This window comes from Onychomys torridus, chromosome 8, assembly GCF_903995425.1.
Source record: "Onychomys torridus chromosome 8, mOncTor1.1, whole genome shotgun sequence".
Lineage (NCBI taxonomy): Eukaryota > Metazoa > Chordata > Mammalia > Rodentia > Cricetidae > Onychomys > Onychomys torridus.
Window position 1 is genome coordinate 109,194,814 of NC_050450.1, and position 27,970 is coordinate 109,222,783.

Genomic DNA, 27,970 nt, shown 5'->3' on the forward strand with positions numbered 1-27,970 from the left:
TTAGTGGTAGAGTGCTAGCCTAGCAAGCGCAAGGCCCTGGGTTTGATCCTCAGCTCAAAAGAAAAAAAGAAGAAAGAAAGAAAAAAAAAATGGTTAGAAATAAGCCAAGCTAAGGCCAGGCATTCAAAAATAAGAATAAGTCTCCATGTTTTTATTTGGAGCTGGGTGGCAGTCTCCCAAAAAGCAAAGAGTTAAAAAACAAAAACAAAAACGAACTACACCATCCTTTTGGTTTATTTAGAGCCAGGCCCTACTGTGGAATAATCCTCTGTATACTGTGTAAATTACACTGTGATTGGTTTAATAAAGAAACTGACTGGTCAATAGCTGGACAGGATAAGGTTAGAAGGGAAAACCAGACTAAGGACCCTGGGAAGAAGAAGGGTATAGTCAGGGGAGTCACCAGGAGAGGCAGAAGGAGCAAGGCATGCTGGAGGACAGGTAAAGCCACGAGCTGTGTGGCTATATGTAGATTAATAGAAATGGGTTAATTTAACTTATAAGAGTTAGCTGGTAACAAGCCTAAGCATATATATTTAATATTAAATCTCTGTGTTGGTTATTTGGAAACTGGCAGATAGGAAAGAAAAGTCCTGCCTACAATGCCCAAATGCCAAATGAGAAATAGAATGTATCTGGGTGGTACGGAATGTTCAGGAAAACAGCAGCCCAAGGAGGCCTGCCCCCCACCCCATCCACCCAGCCCAGGGGTGCATGCTCTCCAGGGTTCTGACTATCCTCAGCACCCTGTGGCTCCTCCTCTATTTCCCCAAGCCTCCAACCTGGCTGTTCCTTCCTGCCTCAACCAGTGCCAGCAGTGGAGCGGCAGAGCTGTGACTTGGGATAACATTCTTCTCATCACATTTTCTGGGCATTCCTTATCATCACCTTTTTGATTTCTTACTTAATATCAACCTCATCTTCCTAGAACTTTCTTTTACATTTATTATTTTATGTGTGTGGACACATGACATGTGTGTAAAGGTCAGAGTTGGTTCTACTTACTCAACTACTTATGGGAGCTGATTCTCTTCTACCACATGGGTTCAGGATAGTGAACTCAGGTCATCTGGTTGGTATTATATATTTTTATCTGCCAAGCCATCTTGCTGACCCTTTCTCACCTTCCTAACCCTGTTACTTCGCTGCATGCAGCCTCTAAACACAGCATGCTAAGATGCTGTCTATATCGGAGTGGAATTGGAGACTTACCCTGAAACATCTTTACTCTCCGAACCAGTGTGGGCTTGCCTAGCTAGATGGGAAAGTTTGTCTCTGCCCAAACATACCATTTTCAACTTATTCTAGTTGTAGCAAAAAGCAATGTTGAATTTCATTTCTGTCGCGTTGTGTGTATCTGTAGTGGATAGCCATCCCAGCCTTGGCCTGGAAGTTCCAACCCCAATTGAGGCTTCGGTAATGGTCACACCCACAAAGCGGGGCGGAGGAGGAAGCGGAAGACTGAGGATCGAGAGGAGGTCTCTCTCTTGGTTCCGGGACCCTGGATGCTGGAGGTAGACCGAGCAGAGTTCTCCAGAGAACACTGCCGGACTGTGCCATACCTTTGCCAGACCCTACAACCTACCCCTTCATTTGTAAGTTACCCCACAAAATAAACCTCCCTTTTAACTACGTGGAGTGGCCTTAATAATTTCACTAATATGTATCTGTGTGTATGTATGTGTATGTGATTGCAGGTGCCTGTAGAAGAAAGAGGAGTTGGATCTCCTGAGGGTGGAGTTACAGGTAGTTGTGAGCTGCCTGTCAAGGGTGCTAGGAACTGAACTCAGGTCCTCTGGAAAAGCAACAAGTTTTCTTAAATGCTGAGCCATCTCTCCAGCCCCCTACCATTCATTCTTTTGTTTGTTTGTTTGATTGATTTTTCAAGACAGGGTTTCTCTGTGTAACAGCCCTGGCTGTCCTAGAACTAGCTTTGTAGACTAAGCTGGCCTTGAGCTCACAGTAGCTGCCTGCCTCTGCCTCCCGAGTGCTGGGATTCAAGGTGTGCTCCACCACCACCCAACAGTTTGTGTGTGTGTGTGTGTGTGTGTGTGTGTGTGTGTGTGTGTGTGTGTTTTGTTTTGTTTTGTTCCTACCAGTTTCTCTTTCTTGAGAAGCCTGTGGCACATACCTTCAAATCTCCGGTGACCATCATAGTCCTCAGAGCAGGGAACCTCAATGAACCTGCCTTCCAGGACCTCACCATGATGGGCCAAGACTTCAGCAACATCATCATCCATCTCCAGACTACTCCAGAGCAAGAATGTGATCAGGGCAAGGCCAACTCCAAAGACCACAGTCCTTAGCCATGTCCTCTGTGCCTCCTGAGGCAGCCAGTCCTTCTTGGTGCTGAGAATAGAAAACATAACCACTGGATACAGCTATCATACTAAGCATGCCAATCAAAACCACAAAATGTTCACACTGGATGCCACCAGCCTTGGGCTGTGCCTATATTGACCTCTGATCAAGGTGGATGGACCCCCATCAATCTTGAGATATTGCAGGTACTCATGGGCTGATGGGAAACTTGATCCACAACCCACCCAACTTATCAGGATGCCTATCATGCACCATCCCTCAGAGGAGCTTCCCAGGCAGTATGTGACCCTGTCTTCTCTGATCGGACAGGGCTGAACATGTGCCTCAATGGACAAAAAACATGAGTTGACTACAGGCACTTCCTGTCGAGCCCACAGGGTTTCTATTTGGAGGATTGCCATGGAATGTGAGTCTCTAATCACACTTATGCATCCATATATGATTGCCCCACTCCAAGCATGTGTCCCTACAAGAATTCACGTGTACTTAACCAACTTACATGAATCAAATACACTTAAATCATAAATCTGAGGCCAGAAAGAGTACAGAGGCATGTCAGAAATGATGCATGATTTAAGATGTCTCTATGACCCAGGTCTGTGTGGTCCTGATAAAGCTGTGTCTGTGACTCTACATAGCTGTATGTATAACTGGGATATCTGAGTTCTGCTGTCCAGGAAAGGTCTCATGAGCCATAGGTCTTGAAATACACGCAGAATTGTCAAGAGCTAGGTCCCTGTCCCCAAAGATGCCATCCTTCAGATTCAGGTGTGGGTTTGACAGAGATCAACAAGGCCAGTTTTGGACAGGTGAGGTTTGAAAGGCTGGGATGAGGTAACCAGCAGGGAGGTAGGTCATACACAGCAGAGCGGAGCCATAAAGGCGTAGAAATGCCCCCAGTAAGAAAAACCTGCTCAGGTAACTGAATGCACACCGACTCCAAGGAAAAAGCTCCCTGTGGGCAGGACATCTGTGCAGAGTTCCTTGGTGGGCAGCCACATGGACATTTCACCTTGGGAAGTTTGCAGCAAAATACTCCAAGCCACGCCCCCAGACACACCACGCCTACATTACTTCCACGCTCTCTCTCCAAGTCACGCCTGATCACATCGCAATAGGGCAAGTCCCATCCCACACCTCTGCCAGGAGCTGACCCAGTCACAGTCACAACTATACGTCCGGTCAGACCCCGTCTTGTCATGAGCACGCCCCACTCTACCACCAGACACTAGGGTCGTGGCCACGCCCCACCCCCGTCAGACTCCGCCCCCGGAATGGTCACACCCACACACCAGTCAGGCACCGCCCTCTATTGCGCGCGGCCTCCTATAGTCCTCGCTACCTGTTCGTGCGCCGGCGCTCAGCTGCACTACTTCCCTCGGGAACTCTAGGTGGTCCCCTCCGTTGAGGCGCCATTGGGCCAGGCCGCCGCGGACCCAGGAGGGCCACGAGAGCCGCTAAACCCGGGGCAACAGCCGCAACAGCGAACGCGAGGCGGGCTCGGTGTGGGGACGCAGGAGCGACACGCTCGGCCCTCAGCCGACTCGCGGCCAGACGTGAGCAATCGGAGGCCGAGTCTTCTCGGAGGCGGGGTCTTCTTGGCCCTTGGCGCCGCTCCCCTAGGGCTCCTTCGGAGTTCAGCTGTCTCTGTAGCAGTGCTGAGGCGACTGCCTGGGTGAGTCAAGCCCACAGACATTCGGTGGGCTGGACCAAGATGACCTATCTCCCACGGCCGCCACCCTCTTCCCCTGAAAGCTGCCCTGAGAATCCTGTCAGGGACTTTGAGCTTCCCGACCAGCCTCTTGGACAAGTATTACCTGCCTGCGTGTGGGCCGGTCGGGGTTGGAGTTGAGGGATAGTCCCTAAGGCTAGGACTTTGCGTCCTTGCACAGGATGAGCAGGTGAAACCATGGAATTGGACGCACGACTCAGTAACTCCTTTCCTAAATAATCCTTTGTGGTTTTATAAAAGGTAGAAAACGGTTTCTTTAATTTCCTGGCAGCTTCAGCATCATCCAGAAATTAATTTTAATGCAAATTACATTTAGCTCCGATATATGTAGAGCTTATTCCCTTTGCAGATTATTATTTGCAGTGCTGAGTGTGGATCCCAGGGCTTCTGGCATAGTTAGTAAGTGCTGTATCATGAGACTAGCATCACTCCCACCCACCCACCCCATTATCATTGCCTTAATTGTTTTTTCAGTACTAGGAATTGTAGACAAATGCTGTACCACTAAACTATTTCCCCAGGCTTGTTTTACTTATTAATATGGATACAGGGACTCGTTAAGTTGTCGAGGCTAGCCTTGAACTTTCTTAATAGCCCAGGCAAGCCTTAAACTTTCAATCCTCCTTCCTCAGGTGGGGGTCGGGTAGGAAAGGTGTTACAGGTGTGTGCCACTGCCATGCTTGCAGAGTTTTTTGTTGCCATAAATCATAATAATTTCCCAAGGAAATAAATGGTTTTCTATTTCGGGGGCAATTCACAAATACTATATTTGAACGTGGAAATAAACTTTTTTTTGTTTATTTTCATATTAGTAAAATGAGTTTCCTCTTGTTTAGTTGAGCAAAACTGGCTGGTATCAGAACTGAAAAAGAAAGGGGAGGGCTCCCTCTGCTCCCGTTTGTAACTTGAGTTCTCTCCACCAGGAAGAAGTCCGAGACAAAAATCTTGTTATAGGAGTTCACAAAAAAATACCAACATGTCATGTTCCATGCCATTTAAGATGAGATTAGTTCATTTGGACCTCAAGGGAGCACCACCAAAGGTTTCATATCTCTCTGAGGTAAGGTCTCTCTTCACATCTCAATAATCACCTTTTACTCTGTGGAAGTGGGCACTGGGGATACAACCTTGAGGACCATGGATCAGGCAGGGTCATGACAGAGCATAAATGTTTCCTTTTCTCCCAGTTCCTCTCAAAACCAGACAGAACAACCAGGATGGCACCAAAAAAAAAAAAAAAAAAAAAAAAAAAAGAAGAAGAAGAAGAAAAAGAAGAAGAAGAAGAAACCACGACATTTTTGTTGTGGCTCAATTGTATCCACCAAAAAGATAAGTTCAAGTCTTAACACTTAGTACCTGTACATATGACCTGAAAATAGTCTGTGGAGAACTGACCAGCTAAGATGAGGTTACACTGGGTTTCTGTGAGTTTGAATAAGAAAGGTAGATTAAGGGGCTGGAGAGATGGTTCAGTGGTTAAGAGTTCTAGTGGATCTGACTCCCTTACACAGACGTACACACAGGCCAAATAACAACACACATAAACATTCAATAAATAAATAAATAAGAATTACTTTTTTAAAAAGGTGGATTATGCATGAGTGTTGAGGATCTAAACCCAGCAGAAGAGGAGAAGACACATGAGAAGTACACCCTGTGACAACAGAAGCAGAGGCTGGGATGATACAGTCAGTGAACAGGAAGGATAGTTAGAACCTCCAGAAGCTGGAAGAGGCAGGAAGGACTCTCCCATGAAGCCTTCGGAGAAAGCATGCCCTGCCAAGTCCTGGATTTGGGACTCCTGGCTTCCAGATCTATCAGAAAATTTCTGTTATTTGAAGCTATTTCATTTGTAGTCATTTCTTACAACAACCCTAGAATACTGATACATTCTTCAACATGAACATAGTAGCACTCATCTGTAACCCCAGTACTTAGGAAGTAGAGGCAGGAGGTTTAGGAGATCAAGGCCAGCATTGATCCCCTAGCAAATTCAAGACCATCCTGAACTACATGAGACATTGTCTCAAAAAAGCGGTAGTGCGGAGCAATGGTGGGACAGGCCTTTAATTCCAACACTGGGGAGGCAGAGGCAGGCAGATCTTCATGATTTCGAGGCCCAGACTGGTCTGCAGAGTGAGTTCCAGGACACCCAGGGCTGTTACACAGAGAAACCCTGTCTCAGAAACAAAAGAGGTGGTGATGGGGAGCTGGTAAGACAGCTCAGTAGTAGCAGGTGGTGGCGGTGGCACACCTTTAATCCCAGCACTCAGGAGTAGAGACCGGCAGATCTCTGAGTTTGAGGCCAGCCTGGTCTACAGAGTGAGTGCCAGGATAAACACAGAGAAACCCTGTTTCGAAAAACAAAACAAAATGCAGAACAAATACCAGGCAGTGATGGTGCACTCCTTTAATCTCTGAGTTTGAGGCTAGCCTGGTCTACAGAACAAGTTCCAGATGGCCAGCAGAACAAGAGGTGAGCAATGCATATAGTCAATATTTGGGAAGTGGAAGCAGGAGAGTCAGGAGTTCAAGGTCATCTTCAGCTATATACCAAATTCGGGGTTAGCCTGGGCTACATGAGACCCTATCTCAAAAAAAAACAAACAAACAAAAAAAAAAAAATGCAGAGCATTGATGAACTTAAGGGTTTAGAATTACTCTGTAGTCATTGAATATATCCAAGTGAGCAAAGTACTTGAGATGTACAGCCTAGTTACAGAGTCCCAAAGAAACTGAAGAGGCAAAAGCATATATCGAGATAAAAACAAAATAATAAAAAAAAAAATACATAAAAAAGCTGGTTGGTGACTTAGACCAGATCCTAGCACTTAGAAGGTGAAGACAGGAAGGCCAATCTCTCACTTAGTAATCCTAATGACATGCTAGCTGCAGTAACTCAGGGCAGTACAACGTTGGAAAACGTCCATGGGGGGCTCTGGCCAGTGCCGTTGGAACTCCTATCAGATATGCACCTCCATTGCCATTTTGGAAATATTCTTACCCAAAGAATGAAACATGGCTTCTAAAGACATGATCAGTGACATGGCTCAGTGGATAAAGTCCCTTGCTACTAAACCTAAGAACCTGAATTTGATCCCTAGGCCCCACAGGTGGAAGGAGAGAACTGATTCCTGCAAGTTATGCTCTGACTGCACACATGGTTTGTTGTGCATATGTGCCACACACACATATACACATATATACAATTGTAATATTTTAAGCTATGCAGCGGTGGCACACGCCTTTAATCGTAGCACTCAGGAGGCAGAGCCAGGTGGATCTCTGTGAGTTTGAGGCCAGCCTGGTCTGCAGAGCAAGATCCAGGACAGGTACCAAAAACTAACTATAGAGAAACCCTGTTTTGGGGAAAAACCAAAAACCAAAAACCAAAACAAAACAAAACAAAAAAAAAGTGTAATATTTTTCTTTATTTTTTTTAACTTTTATTTATTTTATATTCATTGGTGTTTTGCCTGCATGTATGTCTCTGTGAGGGTATCAGAAGCCCTGGAACTGGAGTTACAGACAGGTTTGAGCTGCCATGTAGGTACTGGGAATTGAACCTGGGTCCTCTGTAAGAACTGCCAGTGCTCTTAACTGCTCAACCATCTCTCCAGCCCCACAAGTGTAATATTTTTAACTTGACTGTAACATTTTTGTAGCTAACGACTAGCTGCAGGAAAATGGAAAATAGATATGCTCAGGGACATTTGAAAATGCAATCAGAACCATAATTTTGAGACCCACACAGAACAAATATTGATTTTTAGCAAATAAATTTTAGCAAATAATTTTAGCAAATAATTAAAAACAGTGTTATCAGTGAGAAGCTGATACATGAAGAGGCAAGTGTGGGCAACATAGTTAGCTCTAGGCCAGCCTGGAATGCAGTGTTTTACCCTGTCTCAAAAAAACATTATATAGCCAGGGAGCAAAGATAATCAGATCTCTGCAAGTATCAGGCCAGCCAGAGCTACATAGTGAGACCCTGTCTCAAAATTAGCATAGATACAGCTTTAAAAATCTGCTCAAGGGCCGGGTAGTGGTGCATGCCTTTAATCCCAGCACTCGAGAGGCAGAGGCACACAAATCTCTGTGAGTTCCAGAACAGCCAAGACTGTTTCACAGAGAAATCCTATCTCAAAAAACCAAAAATCTTAAGGGGCTACTGAGATGATGAGTCATTGGATAAAGGTACTTCCTACCAGCCTGATGACATGAGTTTGATCCCTGGATCCTTTATAAAGGAAGAAGAGCACCACTTCCCAAATCATTGATCTTCACATAGGCACTGTAGCTCCCCCACCCCATAAATAAATATTAAAAAAATTCTTTTAATCTGCCTAAGGGGCTGGGGTTATGGCCTATACATATAATCTCAGCCCTTATGAGTTAGATCTCTGGCCTTCTCACACATAATCGTATATTAACACATACACAGAAACAAACAGAAAATCTACTTAAAAATGTATAAATCTGGAGGCTGGAGAGATGGCTCAGTGGTTAAGAGCTCTGGCTGTTCTTCCAGAGGACCCAGGTTCAGTTCCCAGCACCTACATGGCAATTCACAACTATCTAACTCCAGTTCCAGAAGATCTGACACCCTCACACAGACATACATGTAAGCAAAACACCAATGCACATTAAATAAATAAACAAAATTTTTAAAAATGTATATATCTGACCCAAGCCACAGCTTTTTTAAACAGGAAAATTTGGGAATGAGGAGTATTAAGGGATTATTAATAACTGATTTGGTAGGATAAGGGTTATGGTTATTGTCTTTTAAGTCCTTAAAAAATAGTTTGAAATATAAATTGAAGTATTTACGAGTGAAAGAATGTCTGGGTATTGCTTTAAAGTATTCCAGACAGCCGGGCAGTGGTAGTACATGCCTTTAATCCCAGCACTCAGGAGTCAGAGGCTAGCAGATCTCTGTGAGTTTGAGGTCAGTCTAGTCTACAAAGTAAGTTCCAGGACAGCCAGAGCTGTTACACAGAGAAACCCTGTCTTGAAACAACAACAAAAAAGTATTTCAAACAAAAGTAAACATTAGCTTATGATGTATGTTTATACAGCTTAACAATAAAAACCTCTGCTACCATCTAATACATGAAAGCCCAGAGGCTCATGTGTCTGTGAGGGCCTAGCCTCCCTAGTCTCAACCTTTCAAACATCTGTACAAGTGGTCTTTCCCAGCCCATAAAACAGAGGTGCCCAGGTGGTCTACACAGATATCAAGAGGCCATGGGAAGCTAAAGAGGAAACAAGAGGCAAGAACACTGGGGAAATTAAGATACCATCACCATCATTGACTTTATCTCAGTGTGAATAATTGAGTTAGCTTACTTCTCTCGATGGTCAGACTGCCTCTGTAATTCATACTCACTTAATACCCATTTTGTGAATCATCTACTGCTAATTTCAGTCCTGATCTGATTTCTTTGATTGAGCATGCTTCAGAACTTTCCTGTACTTTAAGAAAGAAAACATGTTACATGTCACAGAAAACATTTGAATCCTTATTTGGAGATTGATGGCTGTTTTAAATATAGATGGAGGCTTCCTCATTAGTGCCTACTTTGTGTGTTTTGTTTTATTTTTAAATCCGTCTTTGATCTCAGAGGGCGGGGGGAATATATAATTGGGGTGTGTGTGTGTATACACACACACACACACACACACACACACACACACACACATATACATATATACCAATTATTCCGTATAGTAGGCATGAATAGGTTCTAAAACTCCTGAAGATAAGGAAATTCCTACCCTTGACATAAAGATAGGGGAGGAAGCGGTGAGAGAATGAGAGGACGAGCTTTAAGACTTTGAACCCAACCTCTGTGTGTGCACGCGCGCTCGCGCACACACACACACACACACACACACACACACACACACACACCACCTGCTTTTCCTTCCCAGAAGCTGAACTCATCTCCAGAGCTGTTCCTGGTGTTCCCTGCTGCTATGGCACACAGGTTCTTGTGTGTTAGACCATTCTGGCCTGGCTCCAGGATGACTCTCCCAGGTGGCATAAGTCCTCCCTCAGCTGATCCACCAAAATTCATTGTTCTTTGGTAACAGCTATTTCATGGCACATTACACTCCTGTGCTAAATAAGTATGTTATTAACCAAGAATTTGTTCATCAAATATCAAACACACATTTCCAGATTGAAAGTTTGTAAGAGAAATATGAGTGTCAGTTCCGATCCCTCTCCAAAACTTAGTAAGGAAAAAGGTACATACTTTATCTAAGTCCTTTGTTGTTCAGATTGCCATTTTTTTCAACACCCTGTTTCCCTCCAGGTTTTTCCCCTGTTCCATGCACTCGGTGCAAATGGCCTCCTCATTGAGTATGAAGACATGTTTCCCTATGAGGGCCGCCTGAAGCTGCTGAGGGCCAAGCATGCATACAGGTATCAAAGCTAGCAGAGGATGCCAAGTGGAGGGCGAGGGCCTCCAAGAAGGAAGGCATGTGCAGAACTATGGGTGGGATAATTGAAATCTAAAATTGTACATTCATTTTCTGTCTTTCTAAGTGTATGTGTTTATTTATATAATTTGGTTACAAACTAAAACAAAGGGGTTGGGGATTTAGCTCAGTGGTAGAGTGCTTGCCTAGCAAGCGCAGGCCCTGGGTTCGCTCCTTAGTTCCACCAAAAGAAAAGAAAAAGAAAAAAAAAGGGGGGGTTGGGGATTTAGCTCAGTGGTAGAGTGCTTGCCTAGCAAGCACAAGGCCCTGGGTTCGATCCTCAGTTTAAAAAAAAAAAAAAACAAAACACTAAAACAATGTACCCTGGTGTGGTGGCTCACATCTGTAATCCCACAGTTTGGGAGGCTGAGACAGGATGATTGTTGAAAGTTAAAGGTTCACTTTGGGCTGAAGAATGAAATCCCATCTCAAAAACAAAACTGGCAGGGTGGTGATGGTGCAGCCTTTAGTCCCAGCTCTTGGGAGGCAGAGGCAGGCGGATCTCTGAGTTGGAGGCCAGCCTGGTCTACATAGTGAATTCCAGGACAGCCAGGGCTACATAGAGAAACTGTATAAAAAACAAACACTTTATAAACATTGGGGCTGGAGATAAGGCTCATGTGTTAAGAGCACTGAATGCTCTGCCAGGAGACCTGGGTTCAGTACACAGCCCCAACATGGTAGTTTACAATCACCTATAATTCTAGTTCCATGGGGGTCCAGTACCCTCTTCTGACCTTCTCACACATTAAAAAAAAAAGTGGTGTACAAGCTGGGTGTGGTGACACATACGTTTAATCCCAGCACTTGGAGGCAGAGTCAGGAAGAGCCCTTTGAGTTCATCACCAGCCCAGTCTACAAATCAAGTTCCAGGAGAGCCAGGGCTGTTACACAGAGAAACAAAAACACAAAGAAAAAAGGTAGTATACAGACAAATGCAGGCAAAACACTCAGACCAAAAAAAAAAAAAATTTATTTAAGTAAAACACATAGAGGCTGGAGAGATGTGTTTGCGTTTAAAAAGCACTTACTGTTTTTACAGAAAATCTGGGTTTGGTTCCCAGTACTCATGTAGTGGCTTATAACCACTTGAACTCCAGGGGATCCAATGCTCTCTCCTAACCTCAGGTTCCTGCAAGCACATGGTGTACATACATACACTTAGCATGCACACACATGCAGAAATTTTTTTAAGTAATACATGTACATTAAAGGTAATTAGGAAACATTTAAAAGAGAAAATAAATACCTACTCTGACCCTACAGGGAAGAATAAGAAGTCATGGGGCAGCTAGGACTGAGTTTCATTTAAGGCCACAATTGGATTTTTTTTGTGCGTGCGTGCGTGCGTGCGTGCGTGCGTGCGTGTGTGTTTACATTCACCATGTGTGTGGGTGCATACATGCAAGTACATGTGGAGGCCTGAAGCTGACATCCCAAGTCTTTATCACTCTCCACTTCCTTTAGTCCAGAATATACCATTTTGGCTAGTCCAGGAAGCCAGCTTGCTCTGGGATCCCCTGTCTGTGCCTTCTGAGCACTGGAATTACAGATGGGCCACTGTGCTTATCCAGAATTTACCTGGGGGTCTGGGAATCTGAACTCTAATTCTCTTGCTTATGCAACAGGCATTTCCATCACTGAATGATCTCCCCAGCTTCTCACAGTTCGATTTTAAACTTGGAATGCATAAGCAAAATACTAAGCCTCTCATAGAAATCAAGATTAAAACAACTTTGCAATGTCATTTTAGCTACTGAATGGTGAGGCTGGGGTTGTAGGTCAGTGGTCAAGTGCTTGCCTAGCAAACACAAGGTATTGGGTTTGATCCCAAGCCGAAGGTCAGGGGAGTGTAGATGTGGTCATTGCTGATTCTTTAGTTAGGTGTGATAACTGCCTATAATACTAGTCTTGGATGGCTCAGGCAGGAGTATGGGCTGCCATCCTGTTTCAAAAAATCCCAAACAGACTAAAGGCAGCCTTCTGTGGTGGGGGGAGAGGAAAAGCAGCCTCCTACTGGTGGAGTGTGAAGTGACCCCTATGCTAGAGGGCAGTATGGCTCTGGGTATCACGTTTCTCCAGTGCATCTGTACCTGCTGTAGGTTTGCCTGCTCTCTGTGCACTGCTGCTTTCCAAACAGTGAGTATCTGTTTGTCTTTCAAAGTTAAAAAAAAAAAAAAAAAGAGGGGGATGGTGGTGAAGGGACCCTGGTGAAGGGACCCTTTCTTAGGTTAAGGGCTGTATAAAAGTAGCTGAGCGATAAATTTTGCTCTTGGGCCAGTCTGCCAACCCCTGTTGTGCAGGGTGATTCTATGGCCAGTTCATGTAAGATGCAAAGGGGTAAGAAGGGACTGGACTGGACCGACACAAGCCCCTGTGTGCTCTAATCACTCCAGCCCCTCTGAAGTTACAGAGATCCTGCACCTAGCCAGACTCAGTAAGCTGGAAGTTGTTCCCTTGGTGCAGACATTCGGACACATGGAGGTGAGTGAGAGGAATGAAAATTACTGGTATGGGTGTGGGGTTCAGAGACTGGGCTTGGGCTCCAATGTGAGGCAGCAGGGCCTGACAGGGCATAGGCAGCATCATTGCAATGCTGCCGGAACCCCATTCTAGAAGCACTAGCCTGTAAGCAGCCAGAGAGCACAACTCTTGGTCAGGGCAGCTATGCCAGGAAGGAAGAATGCCTTCCATTTTCTGCTTATGTCTTTTTACCAGTATTCAAAATTATTTCTCATGTAAGACAACTGAGAAGCAAACATGGTGTTGATTTGATGGCTTGTAGGATGCAGCTGCATTCACTCCTCTAAAATAAATTAAAAAAAAAAAAGGACTGGAGAGGCTGGAACTGTTCAGAGCACTGGCTGCTCTTCTAGAGAACCCAAATTTGATTCCCAGTACCCATGAGGCAGCTCAAAACCACCTGTAACTCCAGTTCCAAGGGATCTAATGCCCTCTTTCTGGCCTCATGGGCACTAGACACATATGGTACACAGATCCTTAACCCTAACAAGCAAAAACCCATATAAGTCAAAAGAAGAAGCTAGAGATATAGCACAGTGGAAAATAAATTACTTAGCTCACACAAGGCCTTGAGTTAAAGTCTCAACACCAGAGAGAGAGAGAGGGAGAGAGAGAAGAGTGCTGGGCGGTGGTGGCGCTTGCCTGTAATCCCAGCACTCGGGAGGCAGAGCTAGGTGGATCTCTGTGAGTTCGAGGCCAGCCTGGTCTACAGAGATAGTCCAGGACAGGCTCCAAAGCTACAGAGAAACCCTGTCTCAGAAAGAAAGAGAGAGAGAGAGAGAGAGAGAGAGAGAGAGAGAGAGAGAGAGAGAGAAGGAGGAGGAGGAGGAGGAGGAGGAGGAGAAGAAGAAGAAGAAGAAGAAGAAGAAGAAGAAGAAGAAGAAGAAGAAGAAGAAGAGAAGGAGGAGGAGGAAGAAAGGAAGGAAGGAGGAGAGGGAAACGGAAGGGAGAAGGGAAGAAGGCTTCTGAGGAACCAGCTAGAGGGTTTAGAGCTCAGCTCAGGTAGAGTCAGAAGCTACTGCCCTGTGGGCTCTGAAGCTTTTCTCACCTGCAGATATCTGGAAGAGACGAGTAATCTTTGAGGCCATCCAGCTGGCCCTCAGGCACACTGTCAAGTTAAGCAACATAAGCTTGGAACTCTTGTCAAGGACACACAGGGGACCAAGGTCCTTAAGCACCAGCTTCCTTCTGTCCTTGTCTCTCTATAGTTTGTGCTAAAGCATACAGCATTTGCACATCTCCGTGAAGTGGCTCTCTTCCCCAACACCCTGAACCCTCATGAGGCTGAGTCTCTGGCATTGGTAAAAGATATGATTGACCAGATTCTGGAGCTACATAGGGGTGTCCGGTGGCTCCACATTGGCTGTGATGAGGTGAGTACCTTTGATCTCAAAGTCTGTAGCCTCCTCTTTTCAAAGCTACCCAGTCCCATGTCAAGGCTTCTCCTCTCTCTCTCTCTCTCTCTCTCTCTCTCTCTCTCTCTCTCTCTCTCTTGTGTTTATTTACTTATTTATTTTATGTGTATGGATATTTTTGCCTGCATGTATGTCTGTGTACCATGTGGTGCCTGGTGCCCACAGGGGCCAGAAGAAGGTGTCAGGATCACCTGGGACTGGAATTACAGATGGTTGTGAGTCACCTTGTGGGTGCTGGGAATCAAAGCTGGATCCTCTGCAAGAGTTTCCAGTGCAATCTCTCTAGCCCCCTCTGTGTTTTCTTTTAGTTTGGTTTGGTTTGGTTTGGCTTAATTTAATTAAAAATTTTTTTGAGGGGTTGGGGATTTGGTAGAGCGCTTGCCTAGCAAGTGCAAGGCCCTGGATTCGGTCCTCAGCTCTAGCAAAAAAAAAAAAAAAGAAAAAGAAAGAAAGAAAGAAAAAAGAAAAAAAAATTTTTGGAGGATACAGTTTTATTGGTTTGAACTTTTGATTCTTCTGCCTCAACCTACCAAACAGAATTATAGGCATGTACCACCATGGATTCTTTTGAATAGAGAAATAGTCCATACACTAAAGAATAAAGGCAGGGATTGCCAAGGAGATAGTCCTATTTATGGAACCATTCTAGATGACGTCTCTGGAGAGGAGTGTCACCTGGCATAGGGCAGCCCTACAGAGCCCAGGTAAGGTACCCTGTAAACCAGATGTTACTGCCATCCAGAGGGACAGGCGTCTTTTCCTCCTCTTGCAGGGACAGAGCCAGTCCCAGCCATGAGCAAATTCATGCTTTTTCAGACTGTTCTAGCCAAAGAAACGCATTTGATGTGTTGAGAGGAAGAAAGTGTTGTCTGGATCTTGAAGCACTATTTGGGAAAAGTGTTCCCCTGGGGTATCTGTGGTATGTCCTCCTACCTAGCCTACCCAGTGGCTAGCCTCAACCCCTCTGCTTATCTGGCTAGATTCCAGATGTGTGGGGGCAGGACTTGAGAGTCTGAGACAAAGGCCACTGCCTGGATTTGTAGGCATTCAGCCCTGAGGTTTCCATTTTTAAAAGGAGCTGGACACTGTGGGTAACACCTGTAATCCTAGCACTTGGAGGTTAAGGCAAAAGAATTGCCACAAATTTGAGACCACCCTGGGTTATAAAATGAGTTCTAGGTCAGCTTGGGCTGTGGTATCTCAAAATAAGAAAATCTGAAAGTAAGGTATGATGATACACACTTGTAACCTAGCAACCTTTACAGCTTAAGGAAATTACAAACCAGCCTAGGCTATGTGAAATCCTGCCTCCAAAAAGAAGAGGATGGAGGACTGGAGAGATGGCTCAGCGGTTACGAGCACTGGCTGCTCTTCCAGAGAACCTGAGTTCAATTAGTCTCCTCTGTACTTGCAGCTACCCCAAGATTCAGGACAATTGTGAACCTGGATGTAAGGATGGCAACAGGTGCAATCCTATCCTATTTCTTCCTCCTAGGTCTACTACTTGGGCGAGGGGGAGACCTCAAAACAGTGGCTACAGCAGGAACAGAACAGCCACGCGAAATTGTGTTTGTCCCACATGCAGGCAGTAGCCAGCCATGTGCTGGCACAGCACCCTGGCACAACACCCTTGGTGTGGGATGACATGCTACGAGACATCCCCCAAGAACAGCTAAAAGGTTGGCAGGGCCTGTATGGATGGGGGCTTACATGTGGCTGCCCAGGACCTCAAGTTCCAGAAGCTTAATGTGTGCTCCAGTGAAAATGTTGAGTTTAATCCTTCCTTTCAAGTCACTGTACAGCCTTGCAGGAATGTGGGCCAGAAATTGGTGTGGCTGCTGGCAGGCCCAGAGAGGCCATGGGAGTGTCCAGTGCTTCTGATAGCTTTAGCCCCATGTGCACTCTGTGGCCAGCCTTGTAGATGCCAGGGCCAAAAGTTCACACTGTCCCAAAGCTTGGAGATGAAAGCTGAAGAGTACCTTCCCCAGCCTGGGAGATAGCACTTAAACGTATCACCTAGCTCCACTGAACCCTGAGGTTTAATGCCTGAGATCCAGGGCCAGCTGTGCCTATACTCTGTGAGACTAGTGTATGTTTTACATTAATGAATCAGAATCAGCTCCTATTAAAGATGTGTTTGAGTTCCTGAGGCTGCAAAGCCAGCAGTTTGGACAAGAGCTTAGGAGTCCTTCCTCACTAAGGCAGGTAGCTAGAAACATCATTTGTAGCTCTGGTGTTCATGGCCAAAAGCCTAGCATAGCTGCAAACTATACTTAAAACCCATTAGACTTGAGATAATGGTTTATGTTCCCACTTTAACATTAAATGAATGTGCCAGAGGTAAATGTGGTGGCATATGACTATAATCTCAGTACTTAGGAGGATGCAACAGGAGGATTAGAGTTCGAGGCCAGCCTGGGCAGCAAAGTGAGACCCTTATATAAAACACATGTGTCTAAGGAGCAGGGGTGTGTGACCTGAGTGATCTGTCCCACACTCATTGCCTTGCTCTGTTGACAGCATCTGGGGTGCCTCAACTGGTGGAGCCTGTGCTCTGGGACTATGGAGCTGACCTGGATGTCCACAGCAAAAGTCAGTACAGGTTGCTCATGCTACATTCCTCGTGGTGCATGTGCCTGCATGATTGTTTCCCAGTCCTCCGTGACCCTGTAACCTAAACTGTTCAGCTTGGGAATACAGGCACCCATTAGCTTGGCTGACCGGCATGGAACAGAAAGGCCATGCAAAGCCTCCTGTCCTGGCATAGGATCCCCTGCTGGCTCCAGATCATCCCAGGTTCTTTCCAGCTCTTCCTGAAGTATTTATTCCTATGTATTTATAGTATTTATCCTATTTATGAGTGATAAACCATAGGCCATATGGGAATGGTTGGAGTCTCCTCTCTGCTAGGATAGTTGCGGCTCTTGGATGCTCTGGTTAGGCTGTGTATCCAGGGCCTCTCTGTGAGAGCTGCTCATCTGCTTGTTTTCTTGCCTAGTCTTCCTCATGGGAAAGTACCAGGAGTGTGGCTTCCAGAGGCTGTGGGCTGCCAGTGCCTTCAAGGGGGCCACAGGGGCTAATCAGGCCCTGCCCCCTGTTGAGCACCATATTAAAAACCATGAGCAGTGGCTACAGGTGGCAGTCAGTAGTCCAGTGGATACTCTGCAAGGAATCATCCTGACTGGCTGGCAGAGGTAAGCTCTCAGGCTGGGTGTGGGGAGTGGGAAACAGTTCCCATGGAACCTACTTAAAAAACCCTGAGTCGGGGTTGGGGATTTAGCTCAGTGGTAGAGCACTTGCCTAGCAAGTGCAAGGCCCTGGGTTCGATCCTCAGCTCCACATACAAGAAGGAAAAAAAAAACAACCAAAAACCCTGAGTCAAGTACTGGGATACATCAGGCTGCCCACAGTAGTTCTCAGCCTAGGGACCTCTCAAAACAGGAGTACCCCAGATCAGGGCATCATCATCATGCTGAGATGAATGAGGGCTGTGGAGCTGAATACTCTTCTTCTGGACATAGGTATGACCACTTCTCTGTGCTGTGTGAGCTGCTCCCTGTGGGAATCCCATCCCTGGCTGCCTGTCTACAGTTACTTGTACATGGTATGTCCCAGCCAACAGTTTTAGCCTCCTACCTACCCCTAGCCAGACAGGAAGAAAGGAGGCCAAGTGCTGTTTTCCCTTGATCATTGCCCTGCTCTGGACTGTAGTCCTTTACAGGGGAAGAAGGCTCATGTTTCTAGTTTGTCCACTTGCTTGTCTGGTCCAGGATTGCCTATACCTAGATCCTCAGCCTGAGCCTCGGTTAGATTGGGAAGTACGGACATGCCCCACAGATGCAGAGACCCTACATAAGAAATTGATGCCTCAGATGCAGATGTAGGTTCTCTTTGCTGCCCAAGTATCCTGAGAGTTGTGAGGCAGACTCTGCTTCCACTGCTGCAGGAGCCCCTTATCCAGTGTTCCTCTACCCAGATGACCTATAGGGACAACTGACTGCAGAAGACAGGCATGGGCACTGCTCAGAGCATGTGTAGGCAGTGGGGCCTTGGTGAAATAAACCATGGCCATTTAAACTATAAGACTATATAGGAATTTACAATGCTCAAAGGATGTCCACATGGAAAGAAGGGCCCCCAAAAAACATTTAACAGCTATGGAGTAGAGGAAGGATGTAGAGGTGGTCTTATTTTACTTTGTTTCTGGCAGTTGTTCATTGTCAACTGTCTAGATTGTGCAGAAAGACAAAGAAATAATAAGCACACCAGTACTGAAGAGACATTGGTGTTAGTGGTGTTGGCTTTAGCTCTTCCTGTTTTTGAGAAGGGATTGTACTGGGACCTAGGCCTCCCAACACAGAGCTAGGAACCGTCTGTCAATGGCTTCCTGTGACAGCCTTTTGTGCTGACCTGGAGGTGTGTCTGCCCTGTCTCACACACCCCGGCAGTTTGTTCCAGGTGTTGTAGAGTACTCCACCCATGATTGAGCCTGGACACGTGCACATGGACTATGTAGTGAGGTCAAGGGCTCATCCATATAGTGATGCTACCTACAAAACCATTCTTATTTCCACTCCCTGATCTTTCACAAATATCTTTCACATGCTCAATAAAAAGCAGCCAGCTAGCCTGGCTGGGGTTCCCCTTGAGATGCTATGCCTTTTGCCCATAACACCCAAAGGTCAGGAGGCCTCTCTAACCACTTCTGCCTGTGGATGGTTTCAGGAGGCTTTGCTGAGGATGTTAAGCTGAGAGTGGAACACTTCCTTGGGGTATCAAGCCTGGAAATAATGGATACTATGAGGTAATCTCATCCTACCTGACATTCCCCCACCCCTCCCTTCTCTGGGGAGCACTGTTCTCAGTGTGACTCTCTGGCAGTGAGGGAGCTGGTTCCTTCCCTGGCAGTGACATCCATGCCCTCGTCACACAAATTAGTCTTCACCTGCGCAGCTCTGTGGATACACTTCTGGAAAGGAACAGGTAAGCAACCCCATATCTCTCCTGGCATTGTTTACAAAGTTTTTCTGGAAAGACTTCTAAAAATTTCTGTCAGATTCTTAAGTTTCCCCCACAGTTAATGCCTAGCCACTACTGGCCAACTAACACTGTCTGGATTTGCTCCAGGTATGTCACTGGCTGGTTCAGCTCCTACCATCGCAGGCGGAAGCTTATTCACCCAGTTATGATCCAGCACATACAGCCAGAGGCACTCAGGTAGCCATCATCATCTCATCCTCCTAAGTGTTCAGCCTCTGAAACACCCTGTCCCTTTATGAACACACACAGTAGCAATGATTATGGTTATCAGTGTTAAGGCAAGACAAGTTCTCCAGGTACTGCAGTTGTAGATCTTGGATCAATTGATAGGCCACTGTTCAATAACACTGCCCCTAATATTATCAAGCAGCTAAGTGCTTCCTGTTCTGAGACAGATCATCAACCACATGCCCAGCCTGACCCAAGGCTCATCTTTGGAATCAGGCTACCTAGAGTCCATGCTGGCACTGTAACTCCCTGGTGCAACATAGCTGAGTGCCCTTGTGGCTGGAGCCCCAGGCAGCCTGTGTCCTCCCCTGGTTCGGGACTCTAAGCTGGGCTAATAAGAATACACTTGCACTGCGTGCAACATGCTGCCAACAGCATGACCCATTCAAGCCAAATAGTGGTTTTGATTGTTAAAATGTGACCAGTCATTCATTTATTTTATCCCAGTGGTAAACTGAGGCATGGAACAATACTGGCTCTAGGCGCTGAGGACATGAGTTTAGCTATGTAAACTTGAGCCTTAATAGGAATTCTCATTAAGTCAAGCTCATGCTGTTGCCCTCAGCCTTCTGAGTAGGTGGAGCAACCTTGTGCAGCAGTTGGAGGTGGCCCTGCAGCTGGCCTTCTACCCGGACACCATAGAGGAGTGGCTAGAGGAGAATGTGCTCCCGAGTATGCAGCAACTGCAGGGTCTGCTGCAGGACCTGGGTGAGGCAGCTGCCCCACTGCCACCACCCACCAGCTCAGGCTGGGACACAGGTCAGAACCCCTAAAGGGCTGGGGCTTTGTTTATCAGCCTGGACAATACCAAGATTCCTGCCTCAGTGCCCAGCCAATGTGGGGCCTGGACACATATGCAGACAGGCTCCCAAACTGTATAAACAATAACCTTGGGCAAAGCTGAAAACTGAAAAAGGTACATGGAGACTCATTTGCAATCTGCATGTAGAGCTTTTTTAATGATGAAATAAAAAAAATAAAAAAATAAAAACAGTAGAAGCAGAAGTCCCATTAACAGAAACTTGGATCAGTGTTTTACCACCACCCTGGCTTATAGAGGGCTTCATTCCTTCACCAAGGAATGAGTCCCAATACTGGGAAACACAGGAAGGGGATATGACATCACCCAAGAAACAGAATCCTTTTCTGTTGTCTAAAGTACCTTAAGAGTCTGTAGGCAACAGCTATAATTTCACACTTTTCATTTGTGGGGAAAAAAAATTCTCCAACTTGACCATTTAAAAAGCTCACTTTGGCATGTTTAAGGGACCATGTTCCCAAGTCAGAAATGGTAACAATCACTTCAAAGAAAACCTGTTAAGGGTTCTGGCCTAACTATTCCTGCTTAGCCCAAGTACAGTGGCCTCAGGGCTGCCTTGACCTCTTTGTCTATATAACTCCTCAATTTCCAAGTTCTCCCTGGCCAGTCATGGGTATACAGCTTTTGAGGGGGGCTGTGTGTAGACCAGAGGTCCACAACTTTCAGACCTAGGAGCCAAGCTGGGAACTTAGTGGACAATGTACTTTTGAGAGACTTGAGTCCACTCAGAAGAAGACTAGAAGAACAGAAAAGAACCACCAGTGGCTGGTACCAACTTCCGTCAGAAGAGGCAGTGGCCCAGACTGGCCTTGAACTTTCTTCCTGCCCCACTTCCTAAGGCTGAGATTTATAGGGGTGTGTATCACATGCCTATCTTCTTTAGGTCTTTTCAAGGCCTGAGAGACTAAGACTCAATTTCTGTAAAGGAACTCCCAGGTCTTAAAGGCTACAGGATGCCAGAAGAGGTGGTCTTTCCTCCACTAGCAACTTCTTCCCAGATTGGGTTAAGAGAGCCTTCCCTTCCTAACAGCTATGCTGCAACACTGCTGGGATCTCAGTCAAGTGGTCTAGGCAGGAACAGGGCAGCAGCAGCACTCTGATTTCTCTGAGAGTTCTGCAGCCAGGCAGGCCCCGGGACATCCAGCATTCAGAGCTGCCTTCAGGGAAGTCCCTAACCACCAAGAATGTCCATCTTGAGAAGAGATGGTCAGGGAGAGGAGACATCAGGATTTATAGCAACAAGTCCAAACCACTATGCACAGAAGGAGTGGGTCCTCCTTACGTGCATGTGGGTGTCTCACTGTGAAGTGGAGTTTTGACTACAATAGCCTGGGGTGGCAAGGCCTCTTGAAGGCAGGCACTAGGCCTATGCTGAAGGAAGACTGGCATCTTATACCTTAGATGCGCTTGGGTGAGCTTATCCAAACCAGACTGTGCTGCCTAAGCCAGAGCTGCAATCTAACTGGAGAAAGCACTGATTTCTGAGATCCTGCCCTCCTCTGGATAGCACCAACTTCCTGCATCCTGAGAGATGCAGCTTTTCTGGGTTGTGGAAGATGTCCAGCCCATGGTTCTGCAAAGCATAGAAGCGTAAACAAGCAAAAGGCAGGTGGTTCACACAAGAACTGCTCAAGGTGCTATAGGCAGTTGCCCAAGATCTGCCTGCACCCTTATAATTGGCAAGTCAGTTGGAGACATGTCAGAAATGGGTGACATTTACCAGCAGTCATTCCACAATGTCAGCTCTGGTCACCCAGGCCATCAGCTTCACTGTCGCTGCTTTGTGACCGTTCTGAGGGGCTCTCCAGGCGATGCAGGTCCAAGAAGCTAGTGATGAGTTTGGCAATGGCTTCCACATCACTAGGCCAGCATCAAGAAAGCAGGTCACCGTGGCAAAGGGTGCAGTTCCATAACACACCACAAAAGACCCACACTGTCTCATCTCCTACCATATACCTACAACAACCCCAGGGGTCCCAAATGGGCCCAGGATCTCTGGCCTCAGTCCTACTCTTAACAGAACCCAACCTTGTTCTGCTGCCTCCCCTATAGATACCCTTGGCAAAGCTGCTCCTAAGTACATCCATCCTTCCTACAGCCCCATATTCCTGTCTACAGACATTCAGCTTCTCCTCTGCTGCCCTGAGAAACCCAAAAGGATAGCCCAGTCTTGCTCTATTCTGCCCTTACCTGCGTCGGCCCATGACTGCACTCTGAGTAAGGGGATGGGAGAAGCCTGTTGCAAACCGGAGTACCACAGTGTAGCCCTTCCCAAAGTAACGGACCTTTTCTTCCTCCACATTCACATCCTGGATGTCTTTTAACAGGACCACCACTGGGGACAGAAGGGTTTGCAGATGAACAGTCATCCCTATGCCCTCACCCCAGGCTGTAGGACATCCTGTTTCAGGATGTCCAGCTCTGCTGAACAGAAAAGTGGCATTAATGACAAAGATATTTGCTATTCCACATTCTGGACTGTGGCTCCAGAATAACTTCTGGATAAGAATACCCCCAGGAGTCTCATCACTAAACTGTAGCAGTTTTAGGCAGAAAGAAGCTGGCTGGCCTGAGCAATCCTACAGCAGGGATCACTAAGCCCAAGCTGCCATCTTCAAGCTACCTTTTTTGCCTAATTTTACGTAAGGCTGGAAAACTTATCTGGTTCCAGTGGAGTAGCCCTGCTATTTCCTTGCACAGGAAAACCATTGCTAACTAATGCATGGCTGATACTGCTTTACCAAGAGCCACTGGGAAAGCTAGGAGATCATTCCACTGCTAGTGACATGGGGCTAACCCTGTGGCTTGCTGCCTGTGGGGACTGGTTCTCAGGTGTGTCAGGGCTCCCAACAAGCAGCCTGGGGTAGTTCAGCCAGTGCACTAATGCACATCCCCACAAACCTGCTCTGGTCTTCATTGGCTGTATACTACCACATTTGAATGCCACATTTGGCTATATACTGCCAGCACTCCGTACAGTCCTTGGGGCCTAACTCTTTATGTTAAAAGCCTACTGAAGAACCTGTGGGATGCACACACAGTTACTTGCATGTTTGTAATGCACAATGCCTGGGCTGAATACATAGAGAATAGACCTGTGAGAGCCTTCTGTTACTTCAGTTAGGCTAGCTTACAAGCCCAAAAGTTCAAGGGTTAGGGACTTCCTCTGACCGTCCTCTCGCTGCAGGGCTAACACAGCTGACAGGAATCAGACATAGGACTTGGGTCTGTAAAAGGCAAAGTGGTTCCTGAGGAACAGGATGACTCCCTGCTAGTCTACCTGACAGAGTGACTGACTCCTACTACCCTCACCTAACCTCAGAGAGCTGATGAGGAGCTTCCATCCTTCCTGATAGGCTGAGACCTGGGATGAGATATCTGCCTGGATCCCACCCTTCAAGCCACGATATGTCTGGGGGACCCTCATTCCTTGAGTAGATGACCCATCCAGGCCTCCCCAAGCCTTTACCCACATCTTACCTTGGTCATGGCCTGCTCTGAGAAGAGTCAGCAGCTTCTTGTAGAGGCTGAACGTTTTTAAGATGACCTTCCCAGTGCTCTTGTTGAAAATGGCTTCCTGCAAACCAATGTATGCTAACCACACAACTCCAGGAAGAGGGCCAAGCTATGCTGAGACATCATCCCCACTCACACTAGCACAAATACTCAAGATGCCCAGTGGAAAACCAACCCCCAAAGACTCCAGGGCTCTCTTCCAGAACCAACTTCTGTGTCTGACCTCTTGTACTCCTGTGGGTAAGGAGCACAGGAAAGAGAGCAGTTGGAATAGGTTCCCTTTTCTTTTTGCATGAAAACAAGACCAGGCTGGCTATCTAGCTCAGTGGTAGAGTACTTACCCAGCAGGTATGAAGCCTAAAGTTCATCCCTCAGTACTGGGTAAATGAAAGGACAAAAGGACAGGTTGGCAATGAGGCCATTAAGCAAAAAGCAGAAGCCTGGGCCGGGCAGCTTCAAGGATTCTAAGAGGGCCAAAGCTAAGGGCAGGGGACTTCCCCAAAGGCTGACTTTTTCCAGGCTCAGGTTCTGCTGATTCCTTTCAACTATTTTAGGCCTACAGTAAGGTCCTACATGGTCAGAGGAAGCCCCAACCTTGAACTTCAGGACCTGGGAGCTGGTCCAACTGTGAGTTAGCAGAATGTTCTCACAGGTCCCTGCCCTATGCAGCCAGTCCAGCCAAGGGACAATGCAGACTTGTGGTATAACCCCAGGAAAAAAGAACTTCTGTGAGTTGTGTGTGGTACTTTATGCCTATCAGAAGGCTGAAGCAGTAAGTTTACTTTTGAGATTGAGGCAAGCCTGCAAAAAAACAACACACAACACAGAACCTTGGTGAAAAGCTATGAGTAGCTTCTAGCAGAGTCTAGGGATGTTACAAGCAAAGTCAAGGGCTGACTCCAGGTATCTAGTGCCTCTGGACTGGGACAGATGCTTCCAAATGGGAAGGGTGCTACTGTACCATCTTACCTCCCAGTCCTCCAAGTTCTGTACAGCCACAAACAGGCAGCCTGTGACATAGAAGAGCTTCCAGCCCAGACTATCTGCAAGTAGACATAGTACATCAGCCCATTAGCTAAAGAAGCCAAGGTGATATGTCCATATGAGGGTCCCACCAGCCCAGCCTTTCCTTCCTTCAGCTCAAATTAGAGGCATAGTCAACTGTGCTTCTGTACCTGCCTGGGTCACTGGTGAAATGTGCATCCAAAACTCTGCCTAAGTCCACCTAGGAGATAGGTAGATCTATACAGCCTTGTCATGGAAGGTGGGACACATGATTCCTTCCTATAGCAAGGCAGCAGGCAAATAAATGCTAAAGAACTTCTTTCTAATAGTATTTTATAACAGGAAGAAATTTAAGATGCAAGACATTGGTTGTGGTCATCTCTCACAAGGCAAGGCAGAGGCCACCCCAAAGGCCACACACACCAGAACTACTCACAGGTGACTGTTTTGTTCATTTCCAAATAGCATACTTTACCTCCACTGTAATAGGCAGCAGCCAGGCCAGTGGATAATATTCCTGTAAAGAGAGGGATTATCTTGTTAAATAGCTAAGGGGAGCCCCACTTCTTCATAGTGCTATAGCCCCAGCAAGCAGGCCTGTCTCTTGGCAGGACATGTTCAGGGGCAGCAGGTAGAGGCTACATAGTGCGTGGTTGGTGACACAGCCCAGAAGTTTGTTTAAAAATAAGAGACAAGGGGACTGGAAAGATAGCTTATTGGCTAAGAATATATACTAATTTTGCAGAGGACCCCAGTTCAGTTCTCAGTACTGTTGTGGGATATTTTATCACACCATGTGAAGATGTGTCACTGTGATTGGTTTAATAAAGAGCTGAATAGCCAATAGGTAGGTAGGAGAGAATAGCTAGGCAGGACTTGTGGGCAGCAAAAGGAAATCGGAATGAATCTAGGTACTCAGATGCCAGCAACAGCCCTAGTCAGATACATAGAATGGAGGAAAGGTAAAAAAAAGCCACATGGCAGAACGTAGATTAATAGAAGCAGGTTAACTTAAGTTATAAAAGCAAGCTGGAGACAAGCCTAAGCTAAAGGCCAAACTTTCATAATTAATAAGTTTCCATTTCGTTATTTATGAGCTGGCGGCCCAAAGAAAAGTCCATCAAACATTTGGTTCCTGTACTCATGTCAGGCCATTCAAACCTCATGTAACTTGAGCTCCAGGGAACTAATGCTCTTTTGGATTCCATGGGCACCTATGTGCACCTGCATAGACCCATACATAGATACACATATAATTAAAAAAATATAAATAAAAAACAGGATATGCTATCTGTGGCATTCACCAGAATTGTCTGCAACTAAATGAAAAATGCAAATGACCAGGTGTAAATATTGCCTACATGTGATGAGGAATGAAGACAAGACTACATAGAGAATTATAACACAACACAGCATAACATGCAGAACATCATGAGGACCTTCACAAATCATAAGGACAGACTACAGAGACGCTGCTGCTGAAGTCACAGCCAGTGCCTCACCTCAGACTGTACAGCCTAGCCAACACAAGTGCAGCTGTCCCTGAGATGCAAGAGACTTCTGATAGGCAGTGATGGGGGAGAGAGTCCAGGAGGCTAAGTGCACTTATGAAGGGGAAAGAGACAGGGAAGAGGAGAAATGTGAACCTGTGATCACCTGTCACATGGAAGAAACACTAGTGACCTCAAGAAAGCAGATAGGCTGGGAGTGCATATCAGTGTTAAGAGAGCTTGCCCAGTATGCAAGAGGACCCTGCATATCATCTGAAAGAAAAGGCACACTAAGATTAATAAAACATGCTTTATCAAGTTCTTGTATTGAGGGACCTCTAATAGAATACAAAGAAACTGTTCACTTTTAAGATTTAAGATGGCAAAATTGGGAAGCCTTACCGACCAGCAGGGACCAAGACCGGATGCCTGGAGCCCTCTTCAGATGTAGGCGGGTACTGGTTCGTGTCTCCACCTGCATGTACATCCCTGGAACCTGGGCTTCACTTCACAGCAGACCAGGCTGGGAAAGACAGCTGAAGCCTGCAACCACTGCACACAGGGAGCACCTTATCAGTCTAGACAGGCGACTCTGAACTCCTTTCTCCATGAGACCTTCTCAACTTACAACTATGTATGGGCACAGGGACTGCACAGCCCAGAAAGTTAGGCCTGGTCTCACTTCCACAGTCATATCTGGGAACCCTTTCCGTGACCGAACCCTCGTCTTGAAGTTGTTCTATTAGCCCCCAGCAATTCTCGGGCTTCCGGTACCTTAACCAAATCTTCCAAAAACTCCTCTTTCTACCAAGAAAGGGAACTGAAAGTGCCACTATGTCTTGAGTTTCTACAGTCATACTATGGCCCAAATGTATCCGAATTATGGGACACTTCGGCAAGACCCCTGGAAACAACACCCAAAGTTGAGTTTTGAGTGGCTCCTTGGATACCCAGGTGCATTCAAGCTTCGTAACCTACATCAAGAATCCTAGTTAAAGTGCACAATTTGCCTCCCTCTGGCCTCAGTTACCAACAGGCTCCACCAGCGGCCCCTTCTGTTCTGCTCGATCCTCCGGAGTGCAGTCTGCTCAATCTGCCGTGAGCCCGATCCAGGTCTGCAAGCGATGACCCACACAGGGCAAGAACATGAGAACGGAAAGCACAGCGGGTCGGAACCAGAAAAGCTTCGGGACACACGCTTGTGCCCGGACAGAGGAAAGCGTACCGTATTAGCCAGAGCGAACTGGGGAACAGCCGCTCGAACTTCCGGACTTCTGTCCCACAGACTTCCGGGCTAAGGACAGGGTAGGGACTTCCCAGGGGTGGAGACTGAGTGATTACGCATTCCCGAGTTGTGCCTCACTGGGGCGGGGCTTGGTACTAGAGGGCG

The 27,970-nt window shown here is 46.5% G+C and overlaps 3 protein-coding genes across 14 annotated transcripts in view; 1 reads left to right on the forward strand and 2 right to left on the reverse strand.

Moving 5' to 3' along the window:
* Nucleotides 1-3,927, reverse strand: part of Ogfod3 (2-oxoglutarate and iron dependent oxygenase domain containing 3) — a 67,199-nt gene extending 63,272 nt beyond the window's left edge. For 3 of the 7 annotated variants that reach the window (XM_036196257.1, XM_036196259.1, XM_036196260.1), the window contains exons 1-2: nucleotides 3,665-3,916; nucleotides 2,132-2,349 (exon numbers count right to left, since the gene is read on the reverse strand). In XM_036196257.1, the coding sequence (XP_036052150.1) occupies nucleotides 2,132-2,349; nucleotides 3,665-3,738 (292 nt within the window). In that variant the 5' untranslated portion in view covers nucleotides 3,739-3,916. Of the gene's footprint in view, nucleotides 1-2,131; nucleotides 2,350-3,664 lie in introns of all 7 variants that reach the window. The other 4 variants (XM_036196261.1, XM_036196263.1, XM_036196262.1 and 1 more) reach the window with 4 other exon arrangements.
* Hexd (hexosaminidase D) lies at nucleotides 3,629-23,674 on the forward strand. 5 transcript variants are annotated; one of them, XM_036196250.1, is made up of 13 exons: nucleotides 3,629-3,997; nucleotides 4,978-5,114; nucleotides 10,378-10,487; nucleotides 12,940-13,027; nucleotides 14,275-14,439; nucleotides 15,977-16,160; nucleotides 17,002-17,073; nucleotides 17,480-17,675; nucleotides 18,003-18,085; nucleotides 19,207-19,285; nucleotides 19,363-19,464; nucleotides 19,609-19,698; nucleotides 20,315-23,674. In XM_036196250.1, the coding sequence occupies exons 2-13, from the start codon at nucleotides 5,031-5,033 to the stop codon at nucleotides 20,520-20,522; spliced, it is 1,461 nt and encodes a 486-aa protein (XP_036052143.1). In that variant the 5' UTR covers nucleotides 3,629-3,997; nucleotides 4,978-5,030; the 3' UTR covers nucleotides 20,523-23,674. The 5 variants fall into 5 exon arrangements, with proteins under 5 accessions (XP_036052143.1, XP_036052146.1, XP_036052147.1 ...); XM_036196253.1 differs by having other exon boundaries at nucleotides 19,390-19,464; XM_036196254.1 differs by having other exon boundaries at nucleotides 16,067-16,160.
* On the reverse strand, nucleotides 20,681-27,869 carry LOC118589194 (cytochrome b-245 chaperone 1). 2 transcript variants are annotated; one of them, XM_036196265.1, is made up of 8 exons: nucleotides 27,806-27,869; nucleotides 27,611-27,695; nucleotides 26,983-27,132; nucleotides 25,566-25,607; nucleotides 25,055-25,128; nucleotides 24,050-24,146; nucleotides 22,760-22,904; nucleotides 20,681-22,429 (listed from the first exon to the last, which is right to left on the reverse strand). In XM_036196265.1, the coding sequence occupies exons 3-8, from the start codon at nucleotides 27,065-27,067 to the stop codon at nucleotides 22,309-22,311; spliced, it is 564 nt and encodes a 187-aa protein (XP_036052158.1). In that variant the 5' UTR covers nucleotides 27,068-27,132; nucleotides 27,611-27,695; nucleotides 27,806-27,869; the 3' UTR covers nucleotides 20,681-22,308. The 2 variants fall into 2 exon arrangements, with proteins under 2 accessions (XP_036052158.1, XP_036052157.1); XM_036196264.1 differs by having other exon boundaries at nucleotides 27,611-27,868.
* Between the last annotated feature and the right edge of the window lie 101 nt (nucleotides 27,870-27,970).

Excerpts from the sequence above, each read along its gene's own strand:
- LOC118589194 (XM_036196265.1), bottom strand. The coding sequence starts at position 27,067 with ATGTACATGCAGGTGGAGACACGAACCAGTACCCGCCTACATCTGAAG. Across the intron at positions 25,129-25,565 it reads TGCTGCCTATTACAGTGGAG|ATAGTCTGGGCTGGAAGCTC; the intron begins GTAAAGTATGCT and ends GTCTACTTGCAG. Across the intron at positions 24,147-25,054 it reads AGAACTTGGAGGACTGGGAG|GAAGCCATTTTCAACAAGAG; the intron begins GTAAGATGGTAC and ends ATTGGTTTGCAG.
- Hexd (XM_036196250.1), top strand. The coding sequence starts at position 5,031 with ATGTCATGTTCCATGCCATTTAAGATGAGATTAGTTCATTTGGACCTC. Across the intron at positions 13,028-14,274 it reads AGACATTCGGACACATGGAG|TTTGTGCTAAAGCATACAGC; the intron begins GTGAGTGAGAGG and ends GTCTCTCTATAG. Across the intron at positions 19,286-19,362 it reads GAAATAATGGATACTATGAG|TGAGGGAGCTGGTTCCTTCC; the intron begins GTAATCTCATCC and ends ACTCTCTGGCAG.